The following is a 14,895-nucleotide window of genomic DNA, read 5'->3' as shown; positions in this document are numbered from 1 at the left end:
GACCCAGAGCCAACAGAACCACAGCTGGATTTACCCACCAACGGCTTCCCAATATAAAAGTCTGATATATGGTCACAGACTCTGAAACACTGAGCCCAAACTCAGTCTCATCCAGCAGCAGAAACATGTGCATGTATCTCTACTGCTGCAGCTCTGGGGCTCTGTTTGGACACAACACACAATATAACCATCAGTATATTTGACATGAACACTTTGTACTGATGTTACTGATATTAATGTGCTCTTACCTCAGCAGTGTTATGAAAACGTGGCTTTGCAATGTTTCATATATTTACAATTTGAATTCTTACTCTGAAGCTGCAGAATTAACAGCTTGACGTTCAAGATATTTAAAAATGAAATTATTTTATTATACAAGACATGTTTTCTATTACACTGAAGAAAAAGAGGCTGCAGTATTTAATTCTGAGGATGAAGATTACAGCCACATGTAAAAAAAAAAATATTTAGAATTTAAAAATGTAATTCTCTGTATAAATCAAGTGTTGTATCCAAAAGTCAACTTTTAATTGAACCTACTGGAGTTTTAAATTCACGGTTGAGCGAGGTGTGAGAAAATTGTATGTTTTGACAGGTTTGCCTGGCAGGTGGCTCAGTGGCTCAGTGGCCCCTAATGAATAAATAAGCTTGACAAAATTATCACATATTTTATTTCATCAAACTACAACTGAAGTCTCTGCAAGTTAATTTTTGAAGTGAACCCGGGAGGAAGGAAACCAATCTTTGACCTGAGGGAGGGGTGTTAGATTTGTTTAGAGGCTAAAACCTATAAAACCATCAGGATGGTTCTTTAATTTTGCCATTTTTTCAATGATACTTCTGATGATAATAAAGATATTAATATAACTTTAGCAGACAGTTGTTGACAGTGTTTCCCTCCTCAGGTGGAGATGGTGTTCTGGCTGCTCTCCATGCTCGCCAACAGAGATAAGGAGGAGATGTCCCGGACTCTGCTGGCCCTGTCCAGCTCTCAGGACAGCTGCATCGCTATGAGAAAGTCCGGCTGCGTTCCCCTGCTGGTCCAGATCCTGCACGAAGCTCCAGGTGGTGTAGGTGGTCCCGGGGAGACGGCAGCGGGCGGGAGCACGACGACTGGCTGCAGCCGAGAGGCCAAATCCAGAGCCAGCGCCGCCCTCCACAACATCATCTACTCCCAACAGGACGAGGGCCAGGCCCGCCGGGAGATGAGGGTCCTGCACATGCTGGAGCAGATCCGGACCTACTGCGACAGCGGCTGGGACTGGATCGAGAGCCACGCTGGGACTCCTTCACCTGGAGGAACCAAAACCACCGGTAAGTCCTGTCCCATCTGAACACAGAGGAACCAGAGCTGAAAGATTTAAAGAAAAGAGCTCATGGAGATTTTTCTGAATATTGTGATTGTAATTGAAATTGTAAATATTTTCTAGCAGTTAAAGTCACAGTGTTTGCAGCTCACACAGTATTAAACATAATCGGGTTCTGCAGCAGAATCACAAACTTACATCTCATTTCTGCATCAACAGAATCAGAGCAGCTGAGCAGACTCTAACACATTTTGACCAACTCACAGTTAGTCATACAAGTTTACTTGAGATTACTCATGAATATTCATATATTAAATATAATCAGTTCAAAAGTGAGTCCATACCTGACCTTTAACACCAATGAAAAGCTTCTGGAGCTCCTGTTGTTCTCTTCCCTGCAGATATCCCTGAGCCCGTGGACCCTCAGATCTGTCAGGCCATGTGCGCCATCATGAAGCTGTCCTTCGAGGAGGAGTACAGACGCGCCATGAATGAATTAGGTTTGTGAAACACTGACTCTCTCTTCCCCTCACATCAGTGAAACATTCAGGCTGTTGCTGAGAGTTTGGTATGGTGTTCCAGGTGGTCTGCAGGTGGTGGCAGATCTGATCCACCTGGACCAGGACATGTACGGCATGCAGAACGATCCCATCAACATGGCGCTGCGACGCTACGCGGGGATGGCTCTGACCAACCTCACATTTGGAGACGTCGTCAACAAGGTAGAGACAGAGCCGGAGCTCCGGTGCTGTCAGTCCTGCAGGGACCAGGGAGCAGTAATGATACTGCAGCTCTGCAGGACTGGGATGAACTTTATTAGATCCCAAACAGTTTGACATGTTCCACTTTTTTTCAGAATTAATATCAAACTATAACACAAAAACAATCAGCAGATTATTTGATCATTAACTATGTTTATATATTATGAAAAACTCATGTTTCCTTCTCAGTTTATTTAAGCTTAATGGTTTTTAAAGGGTTTGGAGAAATCCACTGTTCTGTTGAAAATAAATAATGATTTGATAAAAGTCAGAAAAACATAATGTGAGGCAGTAATATTTTTGTTTTTCTTTACATTTTATGAAGTGTCTGCAGTTTGTTATCATTGGTGTAGATGTTGAACTAGATGCTGTTCATCTTTCTTCTGCTTTAGTAGGAGACGATTTCCTGTTGATGTCTGTTGTTGTTGCTGGTGAGCTTCAGTGTAACAAAGCTGGTAGCAGTACAAGTATATGAACCATACAATCAAGGATTTTCCAGACAGTACAGATCTGGTCAGAATTTTGCAGATGTGCAGTTTGTTATCAGCTGCACCGCTTTAGAGCTTTAGATGTCGAGCCCGTATCAGACACCAGCTTTGAGAAACTGTTTAACGACTGACCAAACCAACTTGATACTGTTTGTCCTCCTTCAGGCGACTCTCTGCTCCAAGAAGAGCTGCCTTCAGGCTCTGGTGGCCCAGCTGGGCTCAGACAGCGAGGAGCTTCACCAGGTGGTCTCCAGCATCCTGAGGAATCTGTCCTGGAGGGCCGACATCAGCAGCAAGAGAGTCCTGAGAGACATCGGCTGTGTGTCTGCACTGATGACCTGTGCCCTGCAGGCCACCAAGGTGACTAAAACAAACCAACCCACACACAGCTGATGTGATGAAAAGAGGAAAAACTGGTTAGTTTTAGGAGACAGTGTTTAGATAATCCTGTTGGATATAAATTACTAAGTGAAATACGAGTGAAGCATTTAAAAATGTCTTTTGAAGACATTGGGCTTTACATAATTACTGTAAGTGGTTGTGGAGCATTTTAATCATTGGGTCGGTTCTTTTGTTTGACATTTGGGGAAATCAGAATCAGAATCAGAATCAGAATCAGAATCAGAATCAGTTTTATTGCCAAGTATGTTTTCACATACAAGGAATTTTTTCTGGTGATTGGTGCAATTGATCAGCAACAGTGGGGCTCTCTAGCCTTGTTGATGAGGCTAATAGCAGATGGGAAGAAGCTATTTTTGTGGCGAGAGGTTTTGGTCCTGAAGGACCGCAGCCTCCTGCCAGAGGGGAGTGTCACAAAGAGTTTGTGTCCAGGGTGGGAGGAGTCAGCTACAATCTTCCCTGCACGCCTCAGAGTCCTTGAGGCGTACAGGTCCTGGAGGGACGGAAGATTGCAGCCAATCACCTTCTCAGTTAATACATAAATAATAAATAAATAAATACAGTTATCTGTTTTTTTTTGCTGAGACTTAGAAGCTCAGGTAACAAACTCCACCAACCTGCACCTCTGAAGATCACTGGCTAGCTCACTGTATCTAATATTTCATATGTGAAGCAACAGCTACTGGATTGCTGAGGTGATTGTCTGTGTCCAGGTTTAACTAACAAGATAGAGCGTGTTAATCAGTGATCTTTAGAGGTGGGGGGTGGACCTAAACTACAAATCTGACACTTCTTTTCTGGCCATTTGTAAAGTAGTCTGAACTGTTTCAGACGTTGGAGCGCATTCATGCAGGTCCAGGGGAGTCATTACTTCCCAGCTCAGTGATTAACCTGCTGAATCTCATTTGTTTATCCTGTACACAAATGTAAATGACAGTCAGTGGTTTTTGTGCAAGTTAAATGCTGGAACTAGAGACCAAAACCACAAATCACTCTGTTGTGCACAGACTAAATATATAATCAGTGAACTTAAGACGCATTGAACAGAGCCAGGCTAGCTTTTTCCCCACTTCTAGTCTTTATGCTAAGCTAAGCACATCCTGAAACCAGCTCTACACGGAACACACACAGTCACTGACAATCATCTGAACAACTGCCTCAGAACGACAACGGGAGTATTTCCCAAGTTGATGAAGCATCACATTAATCAACTTAAACAACAGAACAACTAAAGTTGTGTGAGTCACATTCACTTTGAAACAGAATAAAATGGTAAACAGAACAACATTTTTAAAACACTGACATTTGCTTTGTGAGTCAACCCAAATAAAACCTTTGTGTGTTCTGCAGGAGTCGACCTTGAAGAGTCTGCTGAGCGCTCTGTGGAACCTGTCGGCTCACAGCATCGACAACAAGGTGGCGATCTGCTCGGTGGACGGCGCTCTGGGCTTCTTGGTCAGCACGCTGACGTACCGATGTCAGACCAACTCACTCGCCATCATCGAGAGCGGAGGAGGGATCCTCCGAAACGTGTCGAGTCTGGTCGCCACACGAGAAGACTACAGGTTGGTTTCTGAGACGCAAATATCCAGAGGATTGTCCTTTTTGAGAAAACTGTTGTGTGATAAAGGTCCATTACCTAGGTTTTTCTGGAGCTTTCAACCACATATCAAAGTTAAACTTCATCCACCGAGGATGACTTTGAGATGCAGCTGAATGTCTGAAAAAAGCCAGTAACTGGACCTCAAGATTATTCTTTTTGTTTCTAAATTACATTGGAATCATTTTAGATAAACAGAAGCTATTCTTATTCTCAAAAATGAATAATCACATTGAGGTGAAAGTCACTTCCATTTTAAAAACATTATTTACTTCACTGATACAGCAAAATCTACCACTACCCTGGTAAAAGTGAAAACATGGTAGATTTTTATGTAGTTAAACATATTTTCTCAAAAACTATCAATTGAAAATTAAAATTAAAAAAATTAAAATTTAAAAACTTTTTCTGTGTTTTATACAATTTATTATTTATAATCTATTTCTGTTAATCATTTATAGGGCTTTTGGTTTCCATTCATCTCTGTATGGTAATAAAATTAATTTGTAGATAACTGTAATTTAATTGAGATGGATAATCTATGAAAAAGAAAATAGTGTCTGATTTTATTCTTGTCAGAGTTACATTATTGTCAGTACATACTGCAAACTGTTTGTCAATATGACCTGCATTATAATGCATACAGGAAATAAATGGAACCTGCTAGCAATATGGAAGAAAGGAAAAACATATTAATGGATGGGGAAAATAATTATTAAATATTTAGGAAAAATGGCCAGCTGTAATATCTGTGATTTGTCATAAAATTGGCTAAAGCATGCAAAGCAGTAGCACAGTCTTTAACTAATAATAACTACACTGTGTTAAATTTTGCTTCAGCTGGACATATCTTTTTTTTTAAATGTCTGCGACTTTCTTTCTTCACAGGCAAATCCTCAGGGACCATAACTGCCTCCAGACTCTGCTGCAGCACCTGCGCTCCCACAGCTTGACCATAGTGAGCAATGCCTGTGGGACTCTCTGGAACCTTTCAGCCCGAAGTCCAAGAGACCAGGAGCTGCTGTGGGACCTCGGAGCCGTTAGCATGCTGCGTAACCTTATCCATTCTAAGCACAAGATGATAGCCATGGGCAGCGCCGCAGCTTTAAGGAACCTCCTCACCAACCGACCCCTGAAATATAAAGATGCTGCAGTCGTATCCCCTGGCTCCTGCATGCCCTCACTCTACATGAGGAAACAGAAGGCTCTGGAGGCAGAGCTAGATGCCAAACACCTAGCAGAGACCTTTGATACCCTTGAGAAACAGAGCCCCAAGCACCTAACCCTCAACAAGCCACTACGGCACATTGAGAGTCTGGCGAAGGATTACGCATCTGACTCTGGTTGTTTTGATGATGATGAGGCTCCCAACGTCTCCAGTAGCCTGGACACTGGTAGCTTCTCTATGCTGTCCATGTTCCTTACTAACTCCAACTTTCTGCAAAACCAGCCACGTAAGAGAGACAGTGAACCTGAGAGGGATGTAGAACCACATCAGATGGTTGAAAAGAGACATGCACCACCTGACGATGTGGTATCTGCTGCTGCAGAGAAGCTAGCAAAAAAGATCACCAACACGGTCGCCAAGATTGACAGGTTAGTGGAGGACATCACCATGCACACATCCTCGGAGGACAGTTTGAGCCTCAGCTCTGAGGATCACCTGGCAGACTGGCCTTACGGACTAGATGAACTAAATGAAGCCCGGGCAAAATCATGCTCCCCCTGCCGTCTCTCTGATACAAGCAGCCTGGCCCACAGAGAACGTCTCAGCAGAGCCCATGCCCTCTTGCGCCTCAAAACTGCCCACACAAGTGTATCAACAGACAGCCTTAACAGTGGCAGCACTAGTGATGGCTACTGTGGCAGCAAAGATCAGATGCGACCTGCTCCAAGAGCCTTAATGATGCAACAACGACCCAACCAGCTTGATCTCAAGTTGGCTCATCAAGAGTACCTAAATGTAGGACCTGCAATCCTGAATGACACTATCCAGCAAGATATTCCAGAGAGGGATACTGTGGACAACAAAGACGTAAAAGCTCTGGTGCTGAGCAACACAGATGCAGAAAAGAACCAGGATCAACCTGTGCAAACACCTGTCAGTGCATCCACTAAAGTCTCCTCTGATGTCAGCATGACTTCAATTAAACTGTCTCCATGTTATCAACAGGTCCCACTCATTCAAAGTGTGGCCAAATTTGGTGTAGCAAAGACAGCGATCAATGTCCAGGCTGCCCAGGCAATGAGAAGGCAAGCATGGGTACCTACTGTGATGACTGGGGGGAGCATTACAAAATTTTCACCAATGACATCTGCCAAAAGCCCAACCATTGGGACGATGGAGACAGTCCAGAAATACTCTGTGGAGAACACCCCTATCTGCTTTTCCCGCTGCAGTTCACTGTCTTCCCTCTCTTCTGGCGATGGAGCACTGGATGGACAAAGTGAAAATGAGCTGGAGAGTGACTCATCGTTAGAAATAATTGAAGTGGAGGATGGAGAGGTGGTGAAGAGAGCTGAAGAGGATGAAACCTTGGAGGATCTGAGCGACAGTCAGCTGCTGATGACTGACTCAAAAACCTTCCCAAGCAAAGAGACCGACCCCATCCCCTGTCCTGCCAAAAGGGAAAAAGTGTTCCTTAGAGGAGCTTCACCAGCCATACTTGAAGACAGATCTCCATCCAGTTCATCTGAGAATTACATCCATGAGACACCCCTGGTAATGAGTCGCTGTAGCTCAGTCAGTTCCCTGGGCAGCTTTGAGTCTCCTTCTATTGCCAGTTCAATCCAAAGTGATCCATGCAGTGAGATGATTGATGGAACAATTAGCCCCAGTGATCTTCCTGACAGTCCAGGGCAAACCATGCCTCCAAGCCGAAGTAAAACTCCATGTTGTGTTGAGTCTAATGGACCGGAAACCACAGGAATAGCAGGCCAGTGGGAAAGCAGTCTACGAAAGTTCATGGAGATTGCGGACTCAAAAGAGAGGTTTAACCTTCCTCCTGACCTGGACACGATGATCTACTTCACAGTGGAAAAGCCCACTGAGAACTTCTCCTGTGCTTCAAGCTTAAGTGCTCTGCCTCTTCATGAACACTATATACAGAAAGACGTGGAGCTGAAATTGACCCCTCTGCTCCAGCAAAATGACAAAAATCTTCCTTTCCCTGATGAGGATGAACAAGGACTTGACCATGGGGAAAGATACAGTGAAGGAAACTCAGACGATGACATAGAAATCTTAAAGGAATGCATCAACTCAGCAATGCCCTCCAAGTTCAGAAAAGTAAGACCTTCCCTGATGACCACGATCCCTCCTCATATTCTCAATTCCCAGATCCGAAAACCGATACATCTTCCTGTGTACATGATGCTCCCAAATGGCAAAACCCAAATGTGTCCTGGAAGGAGAATTGTCATCCCACAAAAGGACCTCAAATTTGATGATTCATCCTTCACTGATTCTGCAGAAGGTACACCTGTTAACTTCTCCAGCACAACATCACTAAGTGACGAAACACTTCAGTATCCAGTGAAAGAAAGAGGGGCTAAAGAATGCACAGCTAAAGGTATGAACAAACATGAACTGCTCGATGATGAGGCAAAGAGGATTGAAGACTTGCGGATATTCTCACACTTCCACAAACCCAACAAGATGAACTACCCACCTGAGATACAAATGAACCGAATAACCAAACATGTCATTCCCACTCAGAGGGTGCTGATGCAGAGCAAAGAGGTAGCCGATAGAGTGGCGAGCCAAAGAAATCGTGATCAGTCTCCTAACCAACAAAAGAAGAGGCAAGGTCAAGGCCCCATCAGGAAACTGGAACTGCCTGTCATAAAGCAAAACACAGAAGGTAACCTTAATGTGGGATCACAAAAGGGAAACACAATCTTTCGACAAATGACACGTTCTTCAGAGGACAGCAACAGCTTCTATGATGATGAAAATGAAAAAGATGAAGTAGTGAAGCGAACAAGTAGAACACAGATCAGGGAAGCAAGTAGAAATACTCTCTCCCGGAGCATGACAAATATTGGCAGGATTGATAATTCCCAAGGAAAGCACAGGGGGTTTCACAGGATAAAACACAATCTGATAAAGGATGAATCCCTGGGATGTTACTCACTCAGCTCCTCTCTTAGTTCACTGAGCGATGCTGAGTTTGAGGATCATAAATCAAAAGCCCAGCAAATATGGTACAAAAACAGACACAACAAAACACTGAATATGATGCAGCAAACAAAGCCTATGACAATTCACAGCCAATACGAAGAGCAAAGCTCGCCAAGCTCTGTCAGCATGGATTCAGAGGATGACCTCCTTCAGAAATGTATAACATCTGCCATGCCCAAGCAGAGAAGGAAGCTTGCTGCCAGGAAGAAGAAAGCAGAAAATACTCAAAAACAAAAACAAAAGGCCTCTGATGACTTGAACATGGATGAGGAAATGGATAGTGATGATATGGCATGGGATAAAGATTCAGACCTCAATAGTGTTGAATGGAGAGCTATACAGGAAGGTGCCAATTGTGTAGTCACTGGGCTGCAGGCATCAAAATCTCAAGAACCATCTTCTGAAGAGACTGAATCCGTCCTGTCATTCATGTCAACATCCAGCTTTACACCCAAAGAAAGGAAGTTTGCTAAAGACAAAAAGGCAAATAAACCCCTAGACTTCGCACAACGCAAGCCAGTTCCAAACTTACCAGTGGTTTTCAGAGGCAGGACAGTGATCTATACACCGAAAAAAGAGACAGCTCCATCACAAAGACCTCCACCCAGAAAAGTACCAACCAAGATAGATGCTCCAAAGAATCCAAATCTTGCTCAGCACAGATCAAAAAGCCTTCACAGATTAGGCCACACCCAGGACACAGAACTGTCTTTGCCAAAGAGGAGCTCTACTCCACCTCCAAGGATACCAAAAAGTTCATCCTCTGGATCGTCACAAAGCTCTACACCATCCAAACAGTCACAGAAGAAGATAACATCACCAAGTCAGACAAATAAATGCAACCAGAAAAAGAATGCCACACCAGTTAGTAGCCCACCAGCTAGCAGTCCCCCTGAAAGAAAGGGACGCTCTCCTGTTGTGAATCAAAATGAAAAGTCGCCACCACCTAAAACTCAGAAGTCACCTGTCCGAATCCCTTTTATGCAAAATTCAGGCAGGCAACCCAGGCCTCTGTCACCACTGGTAACTAACCAAACAACCAACAGACAAACTAATCAGGTCAATGGGAAAAGGGTTCTACCAGCCAATCGATTTGACCTGGTCAGGATGACTTCTGTTCACTCAAGTGGTGGTGAGTCTGATCGCAATGGTTTCTTGAGACAGCTGACTTTCATTAAGGAATCAAAGACTGTGCTCAGACGTGATGGATCTGCACGCAACATGCCTGGATCTCAAAATGGATCTCCCCGCAGAGCAGTTCCTGGAGCTTCAGCTGTCTTCCTGTGTTCCTCACGCTGTCAGGAACTTAAGGCAGCTGTGCAAGCCCCAAGAAGGGTGCAAGTAAAAGGTCCAGGACAAGCACAGCAAGTCCAGAGGCCAGAAACTGGCCTTCAGAAGCAGACTACAGCTCTCTCTAGAGCGACCTCCAGTGAAAGGGATCTATCAGCAAGACGCCCAGCCAGGAGAACTAGTTCTGAAAGCCCATGCAGGGTGCCTCAGCGAAATGGGCCTGGCAGAATGTCTGGAGCCAGGCAGCAACGAGACAAAGATACCTTTAAACGTCATGCCTCATCACCTAGCATAAACATACTGAGCAGAGTGACCAGCCATTCTTCCCTCCGCTCTTCATCATCTGATTCGAGTGGAAGAGCAAAGAGCGAGGATGATACAAAGAAGAAAGGGCAGAGATCTGCATCTCGGCTGAATGACAGAGTCACCTGGAGGAGGATCAGGGATGAAGATGTACCTCAGATCTTGAAAAGCACTCTACCAGCCAATGCATTACCTCTGGTGCCTTCTCCTGATGGGGAAAAGCCAAAGCCACCAGCTCTTCCAGGAAAACTGCCGACCATTCTACTTGCATCTCGCAAGACAAGTGATGCAACAGTCCAGACAGAAGATTTTACAAATAACAAGACCAATTCAAGCACCTCTCCAACAGTCGAAACGGCACCAGTGATCTCAGAGGAAGTGGCACGACTTGCCCTCTTCAGGAAGATCAGTGCCACCTCTGGGAGTAACCTCCAGGATGGTGATTCAGATGGTTCTCTGAGGAGCCACAATACTGTCTCCACAGGAACAACAGACAGCCACATGGGTGGAGCTGTCCATTTCCGCCAAGGATCCCCCAGCAAGGCCGTCAGAGTCACTCCATTCAACTACATCCCCAGCCCCATGGCCTGCTGCCTGCAAGACACACAGAATCAAGCAGCCACAATAAATGAGAAGTCAGGGGAAAAAAGTGAGTCATAGAACGTTTTAGTGGATTACTGGATGACTCTACTGTGTTCCCAAATGAAACTCAGCACTCAGGTGGACAAACGAGAAGTGTGCTGGTCCCTATACCTCGGGTATTGGCCCTTTACTTTCCCCATTCACTGCATTCAAGTTTTTCTTTCTGAACAGTTGATCACAGCTTCCATCTACCATTCATACAGGGTTGGATGTATGCATTGAAACAGGTCCGAACAAACCACCAATAACTTTTAGATGAACTTCAGAGAAAAATCTCACATGAAAAGGAAGTGCATCTTTTTGTACTTTTTTGTATTTGTAGAATAATCATTGCCTGGTAGAAATGTAGTGGAAACAAAGCAAAAGACAATGAACTTCATTTCAGCACATAAATCACCATCGGTCACCTGAACAGAATCGATAAAAGAACAATATTATGCAACTTTTGAACGATAACTCAGCTGGACTTTTACCTGGAAAGGTATAAACTGTGGTGGACTGTTGACAGACTTTCACAAAGGACACAAATACTCTGACATGTAAAGTATTTTTTACATACAGTACATCAATGCTTTGGGCCTTTGCCTCACCACTCAACTGAATATGATACTGTTAGCCTTTCCTGTTACATACTTAGTTCAGCAAGGTTGGCAGTACATTTTTTGATAAAACATCCCTTCAAATGAAAAGCATTATCACTATTATTTCATTTGTCCTTGTCTCCTCAACACATTTTCAGTAGACAACCTAAACAGTTTTGGTTTGATCTTGGACTGAAGTACATGGATATACTCTGGGTTTTAGACATTTAACATAATGTTGGGTTATTGCCGAAACCCTTCAATGTATATTATGGGATAACAGGATAAAAACTTTGATTATATGATTGTTATCCAGCATAAAATGTAAACTGCAAAAGTAGGTTCAAGGATCTGGAGTTCTGCGAAGCTCCAGATAAATGCACAAGCAAGAGAGAAAAGGGACAATTAAATTATTTAAGGGCATAATTTAGTATGTAAAAGAGCAAGAATTAGAATTTGAGAGAGCTGGTTAAGTACAAACTATTAACTTAAGGGTAAGACTGAAAGTTCCATGACTTTATATGTAATTTTATGTGACTGTTATATATTTCTTCAATTCAGTGCATAAAATAACCAGAAGCAAATTAAATATGGAACAAATGACATTTCATTACACTATTAAGTCTGTTCTTGGAATGCAGTATTTCATCTCACAGTAAATAGAGTAATATCACCCAACCTTACCAGGAATGTAATTAATATACTTAGCACTCAAATTATTAATATGAGGGGATGATTTATCAAGTTTTCACTCGACACCTGCTGGACTCTCTTTCCATCACTGCTGCAGAAAATATGCTAACTGCTATCAGCTGATTCTGGGTCACTTCACACTCTCCTGTACTCTGTCTTAATCAGTATTGTAAATAACATGCAGATATACAAAATCTTCAAAGCTTCCTGGTGGGCAAAAGAATCTTGGTGTTGCTCCCTGACAGCATGCTAATATATTCATGGACTGCATACATACAGCTGTTAACATTGTGGACACTGGATGACAATGATGTTGTTATTCAACCGTACATACTTTCTAAAGCCCGACGAGAGCATTACTAGCCATCTGTATTATTGTGCCGCCAAGACCTATAATGCTAAAAACTGTCAGCGTAGATGAACAAAGCAACGACATGCCTCTGTTAATGCAATGACATTATATTTGTGTTTGCTACTAGATTGAGATACTGTTGGCTGTTTCCTGTCAGGACATGAAAAGATTATTTGATTGGATGATGGTCAGGCAGGTGTGTGTCCTCACAGAAGTTACCCTCTGGAAGTCTTTATAAACATGTTAATATCTGCTTAACTGTGTTGCTGTGAAAGTAGTGATAGGTCGAGAAGAAGTCAAACATTAAGACGATGAATATTCTCTGTAGTTGTACCATCACTCCTCCACGTGTGCTCAAAGATCAAAGACAGCAGAGTGCTGGACAGAACCAACATGAATCTACACTGAGGGGCTGTTCATTCAGAAAAACAAGGTTTTGTATTTACTGCTTCCACCCTATTGTATTTCCAAATGCATGTTTTGAGTATGAATAAAAACCCAAGTAGCTTTTGAATGCAAACCTTTCCTGACCCACTTTAAGATATTGAAGTGATACTCTAACATAAATCTTTTGAGTATCAAGCAACCAACCATTATATATGGGCTCAAATAAGGATCAGTAAGTTTGTAAAATGATGACATGTAAAGCCTGTGGTTGTTTTTCATGCTTCAAAATTTGTTTTAGCCTAAATATTTGTTGTCTGTAACAAATCAAATGTGAGGATTTAATATGTAAACTGAAAGTCTTTGACTGACCCTCTTTGATTTTGGGCTCTTAGCCCAAAACAAGACATTTAAAGATTAAGCATTTTCTGGCATTTTGTAGACAAATCGATTAGTTGAAACAAATTATCTTCAGATTAATCAATAATGACAATAATCATTAGTCGGAGCCCTGCTTTTAGCCGATCAACAAGTAACATAGACTTTATAGACTTTACTTTGCCTCTGGTTACAAAGGTGAAGACAAGTTGAGGTGGCAATCAGCTGACCATGTAGCCAGGTGCGTAACCTGTACTTTAGGAAAATGCAGCCTTGAACATGGCACAGCTCTGCAACAGTTCACACATGCAGGCCTAAAATCATGTTGTAGTCTTGCTGTAATAATCAAATCTTTGATTTTTTGTTGTTGTCCATTGCCCTGCCTTAACTACATTTTTTATACATGTTCACAAACCTGTTTGCGCTCACGGGATTAGAACATGAAACCACAGGCTGTGGAAGTATATCTGAGCATCATTTCACAAACTTAAAACCTTTTCGTCCCTTACTGAAGCCCATGCCTGTAGTTTATTGAATTTCTAAACTTTGTAATCAAGCATTTAATACTGGACAGTTTATGGATGGAGAATCACTTTAACAGCCCCTACAAGGTCAAACAAGCAATGACGACTGTGTGAACAAGACGAACAGGGAATTCAGCACCATCAGAAGGTCCTGGGAGTTTGTCCACCATCACTGCTGGGGGCCTTGTTCACACTGGCTGGGATCAGTTTCTAGACTGAACCAGGTGCAGAATGCTGCAGATGAATTTTAACACTTTGAGTTCACCTGCTCCAGGTCATAAACTGAATGTTTAATGAATCTGGATTTTTAATTATGCGCACACACACACACATAAAGCAGAAGGTTAAATGAATTATCAGGTCCCAGCCTTTCATGTATGAACAAGGCCACAGAGGTGTTATGGTGTAATGGTGTAATATGAAATAGGCAAAGCAACAGAGATGTGTCATTATAAGTGTTTTCATCCAATAAAAAGTGACGTGTTTCATTAGGCCGCTGTGTTGACCTCTTCTTACAGACACAGGTGTGCAGCTGTTTACGTCTCCTATAAAACTCAGGTCACGTGACCGAATCTAGAGAGGTGGGTCCTCACTGAACACAGGGAAATTTAAAACACGTGCTCAGTCGTTAACAGCTGAGGCGCTGTTTTACAGAAGCTAACTGTGACTGTACAGTCGGGCCGTAGGCTCTTTGCTACGGTGGCACTGAGATCTGAACGCATACAAACACTCCCACTGTTCTCTGAGCAGCTGGAACTGTCTGAGTATCTGGTTGTTTTTTGTGACTTTGCAACATTTTCTCTAAATGTTTGTTTTGTCCAAACATCAACCTCCAGGTCTGAGGCTGCAGTTCCTCTAATGACCACTAGAGTGGTCATTAGAGGAACTGCAGCAGTGAGTCAGTCCCACAGACTCCCATGTTCAAATGTCCAACTTTACAGCAGAAAGAAACATGTTTACAGCCTGGTACAGAAACTGCTCTGCTCTCTAGAGATCATTTCCATGGTGCC

The 14,895-nt window shown here is 42.9% G+C and overlaps 1 protein-coding gene across 4 annotated transcripts in view; it reads left to right on the top strand.

The window, feature by feature from the left end:
• apc2 (APC regulator of WNT signaling pathway 2) overlaps window positions 1-14,376 on the top strand; it is a 38,488-nt gene extending 24,112 nt beyond the window's left edge. For all 4 annotated transcript variants that reach the window (XM_071486667.1, XM_071486669.1, XM_071486668.1 and 1 more), the window contains exons 9-14: window positions 906-1,314; window positions 1,709-1,807; window positions 1,890-2,029; window positions 2,722-2,916; window positions 4,306-4,520; window positions 5,444-14,376. In XM_071486667.1, the coding sequence (XP_071342768.1) occupies window positions 906-1,314; window positions 1,709-1,807; window positions 1,890-2,029; window positions 2,722-2,916; window positions 4,306-4,520; window positions 5,444-10,991 (6,606 nt within the window). In that variant the 3' untranslated portion in view covers window positions 10,992-14,376. The remainder of the gene's footprint in view (window positions 1-905; window positions 1,315-1,708; window positions 1,808-1,889; window positions 2,030-2,721; window positions 2,917-4,305; window positions 4,521-5,443) is intronic.
• Window positions 14,377-14,895: the final 519 nt, after the last annotated feature.

This window comes from Trachinotus anak, unplaced genomic scaffold (assembly GCF_046630095.1).
Source record: "Trachinotus anak isolate AG129_WGS33_773 ecotype Australia unplaced genomic scaffold, CSIRO_AGI_Tana_v1 ptg000010l, whole genome shotgun sequence".
NCBI classification, from domain to species: Eukaryota; Metazoa; Chordata; class Actinopteri; order Carangiformes; family Carangidae; genus Trachinotus; species Trachinotus anak.
The sequence above is the reverse complement of the archived record's forward strand: the minus strand, read 5'-3'. Positions and strand labels throughout refer to the sequence as shown.